The 19457-nt window shown below is 42.2% G+C and overlaps 1 protein-coding gene across 1 annotated transcript in view; it reads right to left on the reverse strand.

Moving 5' to 3' along the window:
- Nucleotides 1–19457, reverse strand: part of cacna1ab (calcium channel, voltage-dependent, P/Q type, alpha 1A subunit, b) — a 215910-nt gene that overhangs the window by 163776 nt on the left and 32677 nt on the right. The window contains 1 exon segment of the mRNA XM_085785651.1: nucleotides 4138–4455. Coding sequence (XP_085641777.1) covers nucleotides 4138–4455 — 318 coding nt within the window.

Here is a 19457-nt window from a genome sequence, read left to right on the forward strand (position 1 = left end):
TCTAACGATGCACAGGATCGTCACACTTTCTGAATTTGATTAAATCTATATTGGTCCAAATGAAATGAAGACAGAAGAGTTGACAGCTTGGTCGACAAAACTCTGATAAAGAAGCTTAATGAATCTGAATAACCCAGAGTTATGTCCAATTAAAACCAACTGATCGCTTTTTCCATATTGGATTATCAATAATGACGGTTCAATTACTTTCACATGATGCAACACAGACTTTGTTTTTATAGAAGCTGCTGACAGAAAATGAGTGTTTGTTTTATTTTTATCTCTTTTTGGATTTTTGATTTATTTTTATTATATTGTAATATTGTATATTTTTATTCTATATCTTTTTTTCCTTTGATGTGAATCTGTCCTTCTCGATGAGTCAAGTTGACTTAATATGAAGTAAAATCATTGAGCTCCAGAAAGAAGAAAAACTAATTCACACATTCACAGTCACATTAACACTCTGCAGCTTTGTTCGGGGTGAAAACTAAAAGTATTTTCATGTCTCAACCAACGTGAGCAAACTGAAGAAAGGGAAAAAAAACAAAACAAGAGAGGATGAACTCGGCTATTTTTATATACGGAAGGATTTTTACTAAAAATGTTTTTATTCCTGCAGAAAAGCCAGAACATTTGGCAGAAAGAGCAGGAGAAACCTTCACGGAGCCAAAACACAGAAGCAGCAGCAGCAGCAGCTTCTCTAAAACCTCCACTTTTATTCTGTTGTTGTTGTTGTTTTTTAAATAAAGTTCAGTTTTGATTGGTCAGAGAGCGTCAGGTGACAGGAGGAGGAATCTCTGAAAACTTCTGTCACTTCGGGAATAAAATAAATGTCCTTATTTGTTGACTCGACTTTTTCACACACAGGGAACAGGAAATGTGAGTCTGGGTTTTCACAATAATGATCAGAAAGGAAAGGAAGGGAAAGGAAAAGCAAAGAAAGGAAGGAAGAAAGGGAAGGAAAAGAAAGGAAAGGAAAGGAACATGAAAGAAAAGGGACAAAAAAGAAAAAAGGAAAGGAATGCAAAGGAATGGCAAGAAGAAAGGAAAGAAGAAAGGGAAGGAACTGAAAGGAAAGAGAGCAAAGATAAGGAACGGAAAGGTACGGCAGGGAGAAAGGAACGGTAAGGAAAGGAAAGTAGGGGACGACAAAGAAGAAAGGAAAGAAAAGGTGTGAGTCTTGTAGTACAGCGATAAATAGATTTATGTGGTTTAAATTTGCATTTCTGCCATTTATGTGCCAATTAATCAGTAAATCAATCAATCACTTTATAACAAATCAAACACACAACACACCATTAACAAGTACTACTCAGTACTAAATACTCTGACTGGTGTGTGTGTGTGTGTCTGTGTGTGTGTTTGTGTTCAGCTTCATTATCTTTATCGAACCAGACGATCAGTGCTTTTATTTTGTTGACGTGCGATCACCCTACAGGACCTGCAGCTCGTCCTGTTGCCATGTGAACGCTCTCTGCATCAGCACCACAAACACACAACCGAGTCAAAAAAAAAAAATCTCCATAAACACACAACGTGGGAAAAGAGCCGTTACTTTTCTGGATAATGATCAGAAATGCAGCAGATTTTTATATTATTCATTCTTTTTTTTGAATCAATGGATTGGTCCACAGGATGTCATCATATGATGATAAACCTTAAAGATATTCATTTGACATGTTATAAGTTTAAAAAAAAAAAACATCTGCACAGCTGCTGATCTGCACTTTGGACATAATATTTGACTCTTTTTTTTTGCCTGAAATATAAATTAAAAGTTTAATCAATTCTCAAAACAGCTGGATGTTTTACTCCGTTCATGCATGTCTCCACTACATTATGGTTCCTACATTTCCCACAATGCTTAGTAACCAATAAAAAGCTGTTATCTTTCGCTGTTTGAGCTTTTAAGTGTTAAAAACAGATTTTTTTTTTTTTTTTTTTTTTTCTTTTAAATGTCACATCTTAAAGTGTGAGTGGATGAGGAGTGACTGCTGCTGCTGCTGCTGCTGCTGCTGCTGCTGCTGCTGCTGCTGCTGCTGCTGCTGCTGCTGCTGCAGAAAAACCCTCTTCAAACGATTCCTCCTCCCATGACATTGGTGCAAAATGGCAGAACACGAGCTGGACGCCCATCAAAGTGAGAGAAACCTCCGGAGGCCGCGGGGTCAAGACAATGAATATGTAACTGTAACGACCTCTGGCTCCGGCCGCGGCCCCCGGGGGACCTTTGTTTTGTTTTGTTTGGATTGGTTTGGTTTGGTTGTGTTTTGTTTTGTGTCGTCTTCTCATTTCCTGTCAGCTCCTACAGCTACACTGATGGACTAATAAATAAAGGTAAAGATGTTCAGAAACCAGTCGCCAGAACCAAACCGGACTGGACTGGACTGGACTGGGTAAGGCACTGGGGCTGGATCAGACCTCGTCCGAACTCTTACTGCTTTTTTTTTTTTTTTTTTTTACCCCCCCTCCCCACTGTGGATGGAGCCACTGGACGCCCATATATGGTCAGTAGTAATTAGAGAGAGAGAGAGAGTGAGAGAGCATGAGAGTCATTTCCTCTCCCCTCTGGTTGCATGGTGCTTAAGCCTTCATAATGCTGACATCAGCACTCAGCTCCGACTACAACTACAGCCTCAACACACACACACGGATGCAACACACACACACACACACACACACACACACACACACATACAGGTCACTAACAGGTTTGCGCTAAATGCCGTTTTCAAGATGCATCTTGGTCGTCATGCAGCTTCACCGTGGTTGTGATCGCTGGTGTCATGACAACCACCATCACCACCATCACCATCACCATCATCATCATCATCATCATCATCATCATCATGTCTCATTCCTCCAGAGTTCAGCTGCAGGTCTGGACACGGGAGCGAAAGTGAAGTGCAGTAACACACACACACACACGCTTATGTAACATGTTACAAAACCAAAAGATACAGAGATAATCACCAACTTCCACCCTGAAGGTGTTGGCTGATCAACACCAAACATCTCCACACACACCACACACTCCCATACACACACGCCATGGCAACGCTCATGTAACATGTTACAACACCCAAAAAAACCCCCCAAAAAACCAACCAAAAGATACAGAGATAATCGCCGTATCAACCACACCTTCCACTGTGCAGGTGTTGGTTGATCAACACTATCTCTTCACACACACCATAGGCCACACACACACACACACACACACTCACATACACACACGCCATGGCAACGCTCATGTAACATGTTACAACACCCAAAAAAACCCCCCAAAAACCAACCAAAAGATACAGAGATAATCGCCGTATCAACCACAACTTCCACTGTGCAGGTGTTGGCTGATCAACACCAAACATCTCCACACACACACTCACATACACACACTCCATGATAACACACACACACCTATGCACACACATACACACACCATGACAACACACTCATGTAACATGTTACAACACCAAAAGATACAGAGACAATCACCACATCGACCACAACTTTCACGCTGCAGGTGTTGGTTGATCAACACCAAACTTCTCCACACACACACCACACTATAGCTCCTACACACACACACACACACACACACACTCACATACGCACACTACATGGCAACACAACACACACAACATGGCAACACTCATGTAACATGTTACAACAAACCCCCCAAAACAACAACAACCACCAAAAGATACAGAGAAAACCACCACATCAACCACCACAACTTCCATTCTGCAGGTGTTGGCTAATCAACACCAAACACACACACACACATAGAAACATCTCCACACACACACACACACACACACACACACACACACACACACACACACACACACACACACACACACACACACACACACACACACACACACACACACACACACACACTCATGTAACATGTTAAAACACCAAAAGATACAGAGATAATCACCGCATCAACCACCACAACTTCCATTCTGCAGGTGTTGGTTGATCAACACCAAACACACACACATAGAAACATCTCCACACACACACACACACACACACACAGACACACAAACACACACCCCAGTACCTTGTGCCTGCATGGCGCTCAGCTCAGCTCAGCTCAGCTCAGCTCAGTGTATGAAAGGATATGGCCATTCGGTGATCTTTTTGGCGTACTTCCTCACCAGGTTGTCTTCGCTGAAGAGGAAGAGGGAGCGGTTGACCGTTAGGCAGCTCTGCCGGACGGGAATGGGGTTGTACAGGGCCATGGTCCGGGCTCTCTGGGCCATCGACTGCTTGTACATCCGCTGCGCTCCGGGGGGCCCCCCTTGCCTGCTGCCGCCGCGGCCGCCGGGCCCCCCTTGCCCGCCGCCGGCACCCCCGCCACCACCGCCACCACCACCTCCTCCTCCTCCTCCTCCTCCTCCTCCATACCTGTTGGGTACCTCGTCTCCAAAACGCGCCATTCTGCAGACACCAAACGCCAGAGGTTAGGAAGGAGCCGGGGGGGAACCTCAGAGTGACACCTCCACATGCCACCACCCCATCAGCCTCGGCTCCAAACACACATGCAGAAGTGGAGTTTGTTGGGTTTTTTCTTTTAGGGGGGTTTGGCTGCTCTTTTTTCCCCTGTCTTTCTGTCTCTCTCTCTTTCTCTCCTTTTCTATCTATCTGTTTCTCCTCCTCAGATCTTCAGCGCCGAGAAGATACCTCCATTTGAGTGTGGAGCAGGAAGGAAGGAAGGGAGAAAGGAAGGAGGGAGGGAGAGGAGAGAAGAGAAGAGAATAGGGAAAGCGCACAGTGTCTCTGTTCGTGTGTTTGGAATATGAATGGAAGAACACAGCCAAGTGTTTATGTAATTTTCTGGAGGTAAAAAAAAAAAAAAAAAACCCAAAAAGACACACCGTTTGGTTTTTTTTATTGGCGTGTGAGAGGAAAAAAACTGTTGGATTAACTCAGAGCATCAGCAGGTTTTGGTTTTCTCTCCGTCGAACAGGGAAGGAAAGCATCCTCATTCTCATCCTGATGCTCTTTTTTATTTATAATTAGTAGGCTATTATTATTTTGTGTTTTTATTCCAGGAGTGAGCCGGTTGTTGCTGTGTTTTTTGTTTTGTTTAGTTTTCTGTTCAATAGGCAAAAACACATCGATCACCTCCTGCGATCAGGATGCATAGCTGTGGTGCTGTTGTTGCTGTTGGTTAAAGAAATATTGCAATCATCTCCACTAAGTAGGCTATACCCTATTGGAGACTGCGTCTTTTCCCCCTCCTCTCCACAGCCTAGTGCATCTTGACAGGATCTGCAGTTGTCTTTTTTTTCTCTCTCCCTCTCTCTCTCTCTTCTTCCTCCTCCTCCTCTTCTCTCCAACCAAACCAAACCAAACCAAACCAAACCAACCCACCACCACTTCACCACTTTCTCCCAGGTCTCCCCTTTGTTTTTTCTATCTTTTTCTCTCTCTTGCGCGATAAAAATAGAAATAGATAAGAGAAGGAATCTTTAATAATTCATTTTTCTTCCTGTGCCATATATCCGCAATGTTTGCTGTGGCTGCTGCTGTCGTCGCCTCTCACCACTACGCTCGGGTTATTACACGCAAACGCCAACAACCGAGGGGGGCTTCCCCAAAACCCGAGCCTGACGGTGACATTTGTTGATATTATTTGGTGATGGACGGTGCGGCATCCCCCTCCCCACACCCACACCCACCACCACCACTATCACTATCACCCTCACTACCCTCCTCCTCCTCCTCCACACCACCACCACTACCTCCTCTTCCTCCTCCAGCAGCACCACTACCACCACCACTACCACCAGCAGCACCTTCTCCTCCTCCTCCTCCTCCTCCTCCCCCTCCTCTCCACCAAGGCGTCGGTCACTGATTTTGGGCGTGATTGCGCGGCACTTGGGAGACGAAAAATAAAAAATAAAAATACACAGGGTTCCTCAATCTATTAATTTATAAACCACCTATATATCTCCTTTCCTCCAGCAGCAGCAGCACCAACACCAGCTGAAGCACCAGCTCTACCACCACCACCCGGGGTCCAGCTCCGACGGGAAAAAAGATAAAGAAATGAGATGATGGAATGAAAAAGAAAAAAATAAGAGTCCACAACAATCATCTATAATCCAAGGTCTGGAGAGCAGGAATCCCGGACGAGTAGGATCCAGAGAAGAAGCAGAAGAAGCAGAAGAAGCAGATCACTGGATGAGGCGGTGTTATTATCATCACCATCATAAATTCTTGCTCGGGAAATAGGACGGTGTGTTGTTGTAGGTGATAGTGATGATGTTGTTGTAGATGTTGCTGTTCTTGTTGTTGTTGTAGCAGTAGAAGAAGCGGCTCGCAGCATCATCTTCTTCTCCTCCTTCTATCACTCCGCCACCGGGCAGAAGACACCGAGTCTCTTCATTCTTCATCCCCGCCCAGCAGCAGCAGCAGCAGCAGCAGCAGCATCGCACCCCGGGGCTCCCCGAACCAGAGAGAGGCGGTCAACCCCGCAGAGCCTCAGCGAGTCCAGCGTCTCTGCTCTCTGTCTCTCTAACCTGCTTTCTCTCTCTCTCTCTTCCCCTCTCCCTCTCTATCTCTCTCTCTCTCTCTGTTTTTTTTCTCCCCTCCTCTCCTCCCTCGACCCCCCAGGGGGACGTGAGCCAACGCGCAGCCGTCGGTCCGGAGGCTGTAGGCTATTCCCGTGGAGATCAGACAGCCTTGGAAACGAAAAGAGCTGGGGCAATAAAAAATAATAACCCCGACGAGCGCTTCTTTTTCCTCCTCTTCTCCTCCTTTTTTTTTATATTGGCTCTTCTTTTTCTCCTCCGTTTCAGCCGTTTTTCAGCCGTCGGGGTTGAGCCGCCGTCGCCACCACCGCCGCCGCGCGCTCAGCATCTGATGATCAGGGGTCTGACGGGAACCGAGCGAGCGAGCGAGCGCCGCGCGCGGATCCGTGGCCAAGCCTTGCAGCGCACGACGCACCACGGCGCCTCCCCGGAGCCCCCACCCCCTACCCACCTACCCCCACTCACCCACTCACTCCAACCCACTCCCCATAGCGCGCACATATAACCGAGATGCATTGGGCGTCACTGTCAATTGAGGGGTACTGCAAAGTCCGAATCACATTCTGCAAAGATTCAGATTATTGCTTCCCTTTATCAATGAAGACCATTGATCACTGATCACCAATATAGAGGCTATATCTATCAGACCTATTGGAGCCTCTGAGGCCCCGCGAGAAGAAGTTAAGGAGGAGAGAGGAGGTGTATACAATGAAAACACCACACTGGCCAGAGGATCCCTTTCAAACTGGTTCTTTTAGATGTTTTCATTTATAGTTATATACTATATATATATATATATATAAACACCAACTCTGTCCACTGTAACTCTTTGACGCTGTCCTTGGTGCTGAAACAGAGATGCATTGGGCGTCACTGTCAATTGGGGGTTTCTGCAAAGTCCGAATCACATTCAGATTCAGATTATTGCTTCCCTTTATCAATGAAGACCATTGATCACTGATCACCAATATAGAGGCTATTCTGTATCTATCAGACCTGTTGGAGCCCCTGAGGCCCCACGAGAAGAAGTTGAGGAGGAAGAGGAGGAGGTGAAAACAGTGAAAACACCACACTGGCCAGAGGATCCCTTTCAAACTGGTTCTTTTAGATGTTTTTATTTATAGTTTTATATACTGTATATATATTAAAAAAAACACCAACTCTGTCCACTGTAACTCTTTGACGCTGTCCTTGGTGCTGAAACAGACTCTGACTTCTCTCCAAGACCTTGTTGTGTTGTCGTCTTTTACATAACCGAGATGCATTGGGCGTCACTGTCAATTGGGGGTTTCTGCAAAGTCCGAATCACATTCAGATTCAGATTCAAATTATTGCTTCCCTTTATCAATCAAGACCATTGATCACTGATCACCAATATAGAGGCTATTCTGTATCTATCAGACCTATTGGAGCCTCCGAGGCCCCGTGAGAAGAAGTTGCTCGGGGCCTCTTCTCGTTTGTCGCCAAGTGTGAAAAGCACACGGTCCAATTCGCCCCGTTGACTGTTTACCCAACAGAAAGAATATTTTTGGGGGGGTTTGGGGGGGTTAGCCTATGTGGGATTGAGGAATCGGGTTCTTCCTGTTTGTCTTGGCCACGATCACTTCACTTTTATCCTCCATCTGACAGTATAGACGGTTATGTAACAAGCTGCATCAGATGGGATTCCTTGGGACAACATGAGAAGAAGAAAAAAAAAAAAGAAACTCCATGTGTTTGACTTCACCAAGGGATTCTGGGAAATGACTGTAGAAAAACAGATCAATTATAATTATTATTAATAATGAAGAAAAAGAAGAAGGTGCCAATAAACTAAGTTGGACCAACGTTTCATCTGCGGAGCCAGTCAGTCGGAGAGTTTGGACGACCACAGGTTTTTATTTTTATTTCCTAATTCGACTGAGGACTTACTGTTATTTTGAGGACAGTTTTGAAGAGTTTTTTTTTTATCCTCCTCCTCCTCCTCCTCCTCTTCCCTTCATTCCTCCCCTCTCCTCCAAGCCGTCTGTCAGTCTGGCTCTGGCATCTGAGTTGTCTTTGATGCAGTTCAGCAAGCTGTTTGCTTGGGCTAAACCAACCAAGCTGTCACCTCTCCAGAAACAGGGAAAATGAAGGTGGAGGAGGGAGGAAGAGGAGGAAGAGGAGAAAGAGAGGAGGAAGTGTACAGAGAAAACACCACACTGGCCAGAGGATCCCTTTCAAACTGGTTCTTTTAGATGTTTTTATTTATAGTTTTATATAAAAACACCAACTCTGTCCACTGTAACTCTTTGACGCTGTCCTTGGTGCTGAAACAGACTCTGACTTCTCTCCAAGGCCTTGTTGTGTTGTTGTCTTTCTTTTTTTTCTTTTTTGGTGGCGCTGTCCAAAGTGCTGAAACCAGAGCACAGAGCTGTGAGCACCACCTGCACGCCTTTTGGAGGAGATTAGCTCCATTGTGCATCAGGGTGGGTTACCATGTACCTCCGGCCATCTGTTTCAAAAAACCACTGAGAAGTGTTTGTGAGTTTCTGTTTGTCTCCTCCACCACCACCAGATACTTTTGGCAGGTTTAGGTACAAAACCAAAACCACCCGTCACTTTGGACGTCTCTCTGAGTCTGAGTCTGTTCTAAAAAAGAAAATATATATATATAATAATATTAATCAGTGGGTTGAACACTCAGAAGTGGAGCCATATGGTGGTGGCACAGAAGAAGTTTGAGACAAATAAGAAGAAGCTGGAGAGGGAATTACATAAATCTCATCATAGTTGTTGATCACAATTTGTTCATTTGTTGTTGTTGAAGAAGCAGAAATACAGATTGTTCTTCTCCGTGTTTCATAACTTTTCCAAAAAAGTCTGCAGTCCACTAGTTTGGGGTCACCACCGAGAACCTATCTCTCTCCATTTCATTGTTAACTATTGGTGGAGGCATCTACAGTAATAAGCTCTTTGAGTTTTCGCCTCTTCCAGCACTATAAATTATCAAATTGTTATTTTTACTTGTGTATTTTTAACTGTGCAAAGTAAATCTACATCTAAACCAGGTCGAACCTTCTTGCTGTGGGTCAACAGGACAAACCCACTGGGCCACCGTGCCGCCACAGATGCATCAAGACACCAAAACTTCTTCACTTCGTAAAACACCTAATCCAGTGGTTCTCAAAGTGGGGTCTGGGGGCCTGCAGGGGTCGTTGAGAGGGTTCAAGTCGGAATCCAACTTTTTTTCCAGAAATATTAAATTTTTTTTCAGAAATCTCTCTAAAATGTTCCAAGATTTCACACCATTGGCCCTAATTTGAACGCACATTGACTTAAAAAAGTAACGTTATTCAGTCTCAGAGCAAATATTCATGTATTTCTGGTGTTTGTTTGAAAATGTCATCCAATGGGGGGGTCCGTGGTCTAATTTGTGTCAGTTTAGGGGTCCTTGATCTAAAAAAGTTAGAGAACCACTGATTTGTTTTAACATCTACACGAGCACTGAAGACCCAGCACATTTTATAACTGACCAACCCTGATTCACATGTCCTATCTTCACCATCTCACTCCATGCAAAAGTTGTGATAAATTTTGTTTTATACCTGAGTTTCTGCAGGTGACAAACTCTTGTCACTAGTTCCATAAAAAATCCAATTTACTTAGTCAAATCCATGTTTTTGTTGGGCTCAAATGGATCTTGATTCATTTTGTAAAGACGCATCACAGGTAACTTATCTCATATAAAGCTCCGACCGGGCTCAACTTTCACCCTGAGGTCACACAGTGTGCGGTGTACTGGTGTTATGCACAAGCTGCCTTTTCCACGTCACACCGCGTTGTGTGTGCATCACTGGCTTCATTCGCTCGTCATCTGATTCTCGGAGACCGGCGGCGGCCACTGACAGGACTGATAAAAGCCCGTTGGCCCCGCCGACAGCACGGGAGAGAGAGAGAGACGGAGTGAGTGAGTGTTGGGAAGAGGTGGGAGGTGCTGGTGGAGGAGAAACGGTTCAGGGGTGGAGGAGGGAGGTGCTGCTGCTGCTGCTGGTGCTGGTGATGATGGTGATGATGATGATGATGGTGGTGAGGTGCTCTATTTTGAGGCTACTTGAATGTATCTGAGAATGTATATTTACAATGTGTGTATTGTATGTTATTGTATTTTATTCATTTTCTTATTTTCTTTTACTTTCATGTAATGGTTTTCATAATTTGATGTTATCCTCATGATAGGGGGACGAGTAAGAGGTATAGATGAATGGAAATGAAATGAAACAAAATAAAAAGTTGATCACAAAAAAATGATGGTGGTGATCCGTGCATAACCACGCGGTGGTCGGATGCCGGAGATGACGAGCCCCCACCTCCTCCTCTTCCTCCTCTTCCTCCTCACATATTGATAAAGAGGATGGACGGATGGAGACGTTCTCCTCTCGTCCTCCTTTTCATTTTCATTTTTTTTTAGCCTCTTTAATCGCTGCTGCTGCTGCTTCATGCCCATGCAGCTTTCCCAGGTTCTCTCCCTGCGAGTGTGTGTGTGTCTGTGTGTGTCTGTATGTGTGTGTGTGTGTGTGTGTGTGTGTGTTGCTGCTGCTGCTGAGAGAGAGTCGTGCTGAGGCCCTGATGCGCAGCATTGTCATTCAGGGAGCGTTCACACAGGCAACCCCCGCAGGAAGCCCTAGCACCTCCCCCCTTGAAACAACGCCCCCCTCCTCTCCTCTCCACTCCTCTCCCTCCTTACCCCCTCCCCTCCTCCTCTCCCTCCTCCTCCTCCTCTTCTCCCCCCTCCCTCTCCTGTTCTCTGATCTCACTCAGCAGGACGAAGCTACAGAGCATCAGAGAGCGAGAGAATGAGAGGAGAGAGGGTGAGACGACACAGGGAGGTGAGGGAGGGGTGAGGGAGGGGTGAGGGTCAGTTCACGTTCAACTGGAGGAAATCTGAATCTAAACAGATGTTGTGATTCACGTCAAGAGTTTAACTCCAGGATTAGATTTTACTTCAAAAACCACATTTCATCTGTGAAAGGAAACAAACATCAATTCATGTCTTAATGAACTGGACTCAAAGTTTCTATTTTCTTAAATTCAAATTCAGGATTTTCTTCCATACTTAATTTCATTTCGAATTATATTGAGGCAGAAACCTCATTTATAATTGAGCTGAGCAAAACGACACGTCCAGGATACACAAATATTAATTAAAATCTAAAAAGTCCAGAGAAATATTAGTCGACTCAAAACGAGAACAGCTGAAGGGAAAATATGATCAAATCATGGATTTGAATTTCCCTCGTGATAAAAAAATGAGGTCGTTCTGCATCTACTTAACTCATGATATGATGTTATTGCAATTTTAAACATTTTACAGTATTACATTATATTTGATAGATTTTTTGATTTATTAGCTAGTACCTTTTTGCATCTGTAAATTATGTTCTGAAAGGAAAACTTTATCTAATTAGATAAAACATGATCCTGAAAGTTGGAGCGTCATAAACACACTGAAATGTTCTCGTACTAAAAACTTGAATTTGTATCTGCTGTTTACATAATAAAAGGTCGATGCTCGGCGTTCATGTATTAATACAACCAAATATCGCGATACTATCCTCTATTTTTTAATATATAAGTCCACAGAGTTGATCTCCTGCCTGCCGGCTGTGACATGACTATTACTGACATTTCAAAATGTTTAAAAATAATTGACATGTCCATAAAAGACCTGTAGCCTGGTCCAAACCCGTCTCTTTGCATTTCATTTCATTTCATCTGTACAAACAAACCGGCCACTCTCCATTGAGAAATGATTAACTTCCTGGTAGATGGATACTGATGAGTTATGTTTTAAACTATTGGATCGGCCTTTAAAGGGATAGTTCAACATTTTGGCAAATTGGCCCATTGCCATAATCGCTATAGTCATAGCAATAGGTTCATTACCTTTAATTGTAGGTGTAAGCTATTTTCAGTACGGCGGAGCGCAGCAGCTGGCTGCTCAGAGCTACGCTATGGAGGCTAACGGAATTTCTTGGTTTCCCTCATTAAACTCATCAAATTCAACATCCCAAAACTCCACAGCGCTTTTGTAGACAAGTTGTGACCTGCACAACCACCACGCTATGAGATAATGACGGAACGATACGAAACGGAGCCGTTTTCGAGGTAAATACAGGGTAAATACGGAGACTGCTTGCTGAAAAACTGTCCCTGAACGCAACGCGCATCAGCGGTTTTGTATGAATTTACCTCGAAAACGGCTCCGTTTCGTATCGTTCCGTCATTATCTCATAGCGTGGTGGTTGTGCAGGTCACAACTTGTCTACAAAAGCGCTGTGGAGTTTTGGGATTTTGTATTTGATGAGTTTAATGAGGGAAACCAAGAAATTCCGTTAGCCTCCATAGCGTAGCTCTGAGCAGCCAGCTGCTGCACTCCGCCGTACTGAAAATAGCTTACACCTACAATTAAAGGTAACGAACCTACTGCTATGACTATAGCAATTATGGCAATGGGCCAATTTGCCAAAATGTTGAACTATCCCTTTAAATACACAATCCAACAACTCCAAAACGCTCTGGTGGTCAAGTTGTGACCTGCACATTCACCACACTATGAGATAATAACACAACGTTACCAGACAGAGTTGTTTTAGAGGGAAATTCATGCAAAACCGCTGATGCGTGTTGCCTTCAGGGATCAGTTTTTCGGCAAGCAGTCTCCGTATTTGCCTCGAAAACAACTCTGTTTCGTAACACAATGAAGCTGTTGCACACTGTGAACAAAGACCATCCAATCATCACAATGAGCAGAACGAGTACTAGATGTCCGTCAACAACAACAGAACTTACGGCTTCACAAACATCCATCTCTCTGCCGCCGTTTTGTATGAACTACACCTTCATACGTAGCTACCGTCATTGTTCTCAGCCTCTCCCTCTGTTCTCTGATTGGCTGATAGATCCTCTGCAGAAGAAATCCATTACAAATACAAGGTGGAGAACTGAAGGGAAACTAGAAAAAACATTTCCAAGAATGGAAATGGTGTGAATGCTTCCAGCAATGCTGAATGAGCTGAAGAAATTGTTGAAAGAAAGAAAGAAAGAAAGAAAGAAAGAAAGAAAGAAAGAAAGAAAGAAAGAAAGAAAGATTGAAACAAGAGAGAAAAAAGAAAAGGACAGAAAGAAAGAAAGAAAGAAAGAAAGAAAGGAAGAAAAAAAGAAAGAAAGAAAGGAAGAAAGAAAGAAAGGAAGAAAGGAAGAAAGAATCAAACAAACAAAGAAGTAAAAAGACAGAAATGGAGTGAAAGAAAGAAAGAAAGAAAGAAAGAAAGAAAGAAAGAAAGAAAGAAAGAAATTGAGTAAAAACAAAGGAAGAGAAAAGGAGTAGAAAGAAAGAAAGAAAGAATCAAACAAACAAAGAAGTAAACAAACAGAAATGGAGTGAAAGAAAGAAAGAAAGAAAGAAATGGAGTAAAAACAAAGGAAGAGAAAAGGAATAGAAAGAAAGAAAGAAACAATCAAACAAACAAAGAAGTAAAAAGACAGAAATGGAGTGAGTGAAAGAAAGAAAGAAAGAAAGAAAGAAAGAAAGAAAGAAAGAAAGAAAAAGAGAGAGGGGGATGATAGATAGAAAGAGGTAGATGGATGGATGGATGGATGGATAGAGAGGGAAGGATAGAAAAAGTTACGTAAAATACAAATGAAGGAGTAGAAGAAAGAAAGAAAGAAAAAAAGGAGACAGAGGGGTTAAAAATAGGGAGGGGGATGGATAGATAGATAGATAGATAGATAGATAGATAGATAGATAGATAGATAGATAGATAGATAGATAGATAGATAGATAGATAGATAGATAGATAGATAGATAGATAGGTAGGACACATGTTAAAAGCTGCATCCTATGTCCTAGGCTCCACCTGTAATTGTACTACTATTAATAGAGTTGGAAAGACTAAACGTCTGAACTTAAATTCATGAGAAAAAAATTAATTGTTGGAGATGTTTACATCAAAAGTATAAAATAATTGAGAGCCTGATGAATTTGAGCTGAAAACCTGTGTGTGTGTGTGTCTGGGTGTGTGAGTCTGACGGTCTCTCTGTCTGCGTGTACATGTGCAGAAAGCCACAGAACTCCTCTCTCCCTAATGATCTGATTGATTGGCAGCCTGCCCTCAGAAGTTACCATGGCGACTACCATGCTTACATTTTACTGTGTGGAACAGTGTTGTGTTTGTGTGTTTGTCTGTTTGTGTATGTGTGTGTGTGTGTGTGACTGTGTGTGTCTGTCTGTGTGAGTGTGATGCCTGTGTTTGTGCGTGGACATCCTCTGTCAGTCTGGTTTATCATGTGTCTGTGTGGGGCTGTGTTTAAAAACATCTTAACGAGCAGCCAGGCTGCACCTGCACTGTTCTATTTATAGACTTTGATAACGAGCTGGCCGCTACAGCTGGACCAACTGCACACAGAGCAGAGCAGAGCAGAGAGATTTGAGCTCTGAGCAGCTTCCCAAAACAGCCCAGAAAAAGAGAACCGTAACTCTTATCAGAATATGGTCCTCCTGACCATCTGGGCAAGCAGACCTTCCTGAGCACATTGATGTGCATTAAATGTTTGTAGGGCAAAAACTTTTCTCAGGGTCGCAAGGTAGAAAAGGGGGCATTTCTGCTTTTCTAAAAAAATCAGCTCCTACTTTTATATTGAAGTGGATGAGCCACTGGAGCGGGTCTAGCTGGACAATTAGGCTCATAGAGACAATTCTGTAAGTCTGTCTGCTGTTTTGAGCACATTAAATGAGACACGACAAGTGTGGCTACAAACCGGTGAGGAAATCATGTGTCTAGAGTTTAATTTGTGGCCGTGCTGGCAATTTATCCAGAAAAAATCCTGAATGTTTTTTCGATCCCTCTCACTCTAACGATGATGTCACTCACTCTGACCCAACCCCATACACACTCATTGAAAAGTGTGAAATTTGTCAGAAATCCTCATGTGCTTTTAAAGGATTTATCTCAAAAACGGTACAAGCTATGAAAAAGTTGTAAATACAGGATGAATACATTAGAAGTTTGTCTACAGCTCAGAATTTGAATGAAGTCTCTAGCTGAAAGTATGTGGACGCTTTACAGGCTGAAAGAAGTAAGAAGATTTGAAGAGTTTCAAGACTGTTCCAATGCATTCTCTATGGGGAAAAAAAAATCAGAAATAGTTGAATATTGCAAAAAGTATGAATAGTTGAAAAGAGAAAAGACATAGCACACCTGTCCCGAAAAGGCTGAACATTTTGATATTTGAATTGTTGAAATAGCACAAAGTATGAAGGACTAGTTACATGACAAAGAAAGGCAGAAAATGGCCGAACCGAATAACAATAGTGTGAATGCTTCCAGCATTCACACTAACTAGAAAAAACATTTCCAAGAATGGAAATGGTGTGAATGCTGGAAGCAATGCTGAATGAGCTGAAGAAATTGTTGAAAGAAAGAAAGAAAGAAAGATTGAAACAAGAGAGAAAAAAGAAAAGGACAGAAAGAAAGAAAGAAAGAAAGAAAGAAAGAAAGAAAGAAAGAAAGAAAGAAAGAAAGAAAGAAAGAAAGAAAGAAAGAAAGAAAGAATCAAACAAACAAAGAAGTAAAAAGACAGAAATGGAGTGAAAGAAAGAAAGAAAGAAAGAAAGAAATGGAGTAAAAACAAAGGAAGAGAAAAGGAGAAGAAAGAAAGAAAGAAAGAATCAAACAAAGAAGTAAAAAGACAGAAATGGAGTGAAAGAAAGAAAGAAAGAAAGAAAGAAATGGAGTAAAAACAAAGGAAGAGAAAAGGAATAGAAAGAAAGAAACAATCAAACAAACAAAGAAGTAAAAAGACAGAAATGGAGTGAAAGAAAGAAAGAAAGAAAGAAAGAAAGAAAGAAAGAAATGGAGTAAAAACAAAGGAAGAGAAAAGGAGTAGAAAGAAAGAAAGAAAGAAAGAAAGAATCAAACAAACAAAGAAGTAAAAAGACAGAAATGGAGTGAAAGAAAGAAAGAAAGAAATGGAGTAAAAACAAAGGAAGAGAAAAGGAATAGAAAGAAAGAAAGAAACAATCAAACAAACAAAGAAGTAAAAAGACAGAAATGGAGTGAAAGAAAGAAAGAAAGAAAGAAAGAAAGAAAGAAAGAAAGAAAGAAAGAAAGAAAGAAGAAAAAGAGAGAGGGGGATGATAGATAGAAAGAGGTAGATGGATGGATGGATGGATGGATGGATGGATGGATGGATGGATAGAGAGGGAAGGATATAAAAAGTTACGTAAAATACAAATGAAGGAGTAGAAGAAAGAAAGAAAGAAAGAAAGAAAGAAAGAAAAAAAGGAGACAGAGGGGTTAAAAAATAGGGAGGGGTATAGATAGATAGATAGATAGATAGATAGATAGATAGATAGATAGATAGATAGATAGATAGATAGATAGATAGATAGATAGATAGATAGATAGATAGATAGATAGATAGATAGATAGGACACATGTTAAAAGCTGCATCCTATGTCCTAGGCTCCACCTGTAATTGTACTACTATTAATAGAATTGGAAAGACTAAACGTCTGAACTTAAATTCATGAGAAAAATATAAATTGTTGGAGATGTTTACATCAAAAGTATAAAATAATTGAGAGCCTGATGAATTTGAGCTGAAAACCTGTGTGTGTGTGTGTGTGTGTGTGTCTGGGTGTGTGAGTCTGACGGTCTCTCTGTCTGCGTGTACATGTGCAGAAAGTAAAACTGTTAAGCGCCACAAAACTCCTCTCTCCCTAATGATCTGATTGATTGGCAGCCTGCCATCAGAAGTTGCCATGACGACTACCATGCTTACATTTTACTGTGTGGAACAGTGTTGTGTTTGTGTGTTTGTCTGTTTGTGTATGTGTGTGTGTGTGTGACTGTGTGTGAGCGTCTGTGTGTGTCTGTCTGTGTGAGTGTGATGCCTGTGTTTGTGCGTGGACATCCTCTGTCAGTCTGGTTTATCATGTGTGTGTGTGGGGCTGTGTTTAAAAACATCTTAACGAGCGGCCAGGCTGCACCTGACCTGTTCTATTTATAGACTTTGATAACGAGCTGGCCCCTACAGCTGGACCAACTGCACACAGAGCAGAGCAGAGCAGAGAGATTTGTGCTCTGAGCAGCTTCCCAAAACAGCCCAGAAAAAGAGAACCGTACCTCTTATTAGAATGTGGCCCTCCTGACCATCTGGGCAAGCAGACCTTCCTGAGCACATTGATGTGCATTAAATGTTTGTAGGGCAAAAACTTTTCTCAGGGTCGCAAGGTAGAAAAGGGGGGCATTTCTGCTTTTCTAAAAAAATCAGCTCCTACTTTTATATTGAAGTGGATGAGCCACTGGAGTGGGTCTAGCTGCACAATTAGGCTCACTGAGACAATTCTGTAAGTCTGTCTGCTGTTTTGAGCACATTAAATGAGACACAACAAGTGTGGCTACAAACCGGTGAGGAAATCATGTGTCTAGAGTTTAATTTGTGGCCGTGCTGGCAATTTATCCAGAAAAAATCCTGAATGTTTTTTCGATCCCTCTCACTCTAACGATGATGTCACTCACTCTGACCCAACCCCATACACACTCATTGAAAAGTGTGAAATTTGTCAGAAATCCTCATGTGCTTTTAAAGGATTTATCTCAAAAACGGTGCAAGCTATGAAAAAGTTGTAAATACAGGATGAATACATTAGAAGTTTGTCTACAGCTCAGAATTTGAATGAAGTCTCTAGCTGAAAGTATGTGGACGCTTTAAAGGCTGAAAGAAGTAAGAAGATTTGAAGAGTTTCAAGACTGTTCCAATGCATTCTCTATGGGGAAAAAAAAATCAGAAATAGTTGAATATTGCAAAAAGTATGAATAGTTGAAAAGAGAAAAGACATAGCACACCTGTCCCGAAAAGGCTGAACATTTTGATATTTGAATTGTTGAAATAGCACAAAGTATGAAGGACTAGTTACATGACAAAGAAAGGCAGAAAATGGCCGAACCGAATAACAATAGTGTGAATGCTTCCGGCATTCACACTAATTAAAAATTGAGTGGAAGTATGTAAGTGGGCGGAGCCAGGCTGATAAGAGACCAGCTGAACAAAAACTGAACCAAAAACCAATGGTCCTTCAGCTGTGCAGAGCTGCAGACTGAACCTTTCAATACGACTGTATCATCAAACATGTGGAAAATATCACATATAAAGAGTCAAATGTGGGCGGAGCTTCATGATTTATGCAGAAGAATCAGTCCAGCTTCGTTAATTAAAGGACATAACAACATACAGTGATGTGATACTGATCTCAGTTCAGACCTGGAGACGAGCACTCACACTAAAGTACTGAAGAAAGTTTTTTTTTTTTTTTTTTAAACATCCTCTTGCTTGTAATTGGATCGAGTGCATTTCTAAAATCAAATATATAAATGCAGTGAGGTTGTTCTGAAGCGTTGGCTGCACAGAGCTCAGGGCTGGAAACTGTTTTTAATGAACAGGAAGTCCGATCCCACTGGAGAGGAGACGCCAGACGGCTGCACTCCACATCTGCTTTATTCTACTGGAATAATTAAAAAAGACTTAATAGACTCGCTGTGGTGGTTAATGAAGGAAGCTGTCAGTCTGCACTTTGAGCTGGGATGACATCACACACAACAAAACCTGCCAAGGTTAGAAAACGATGGGGTTTGTGTTTTGTGAGAATTGATTAATTAAATTAATTCTGCTTGGTTTGTAAACTGGTTTCAAGAAATTACATCACATCTTTTGTGGCCTCATAATAAATTAAGGTGAGTACAAAGTCTGTGATTGTATTTTTATGCAGTATTTACACTGTTTTTACTTTCATGAGGTTGAAGATGTGATCATCAATATCTATTGAACTATTTTTCGAGGTTGGAGGATTATGACTTATTTTTGTTTCCTCTCTCATATGGG

The sequence above is a fragment of the Trachurus japonicus genome, chromosome 1, assembly GCF_045865225.1.
Source record: "Trachurus japonicus isolate A0001 chromosome 1, Traja_1.0".
Classification (NCBI taxonomy): Eukaryota; Metazoa; Chordata; class Actinopteri; order Carangiformes; family Carangidae; genus Trachurus; species Trachurus japonicus.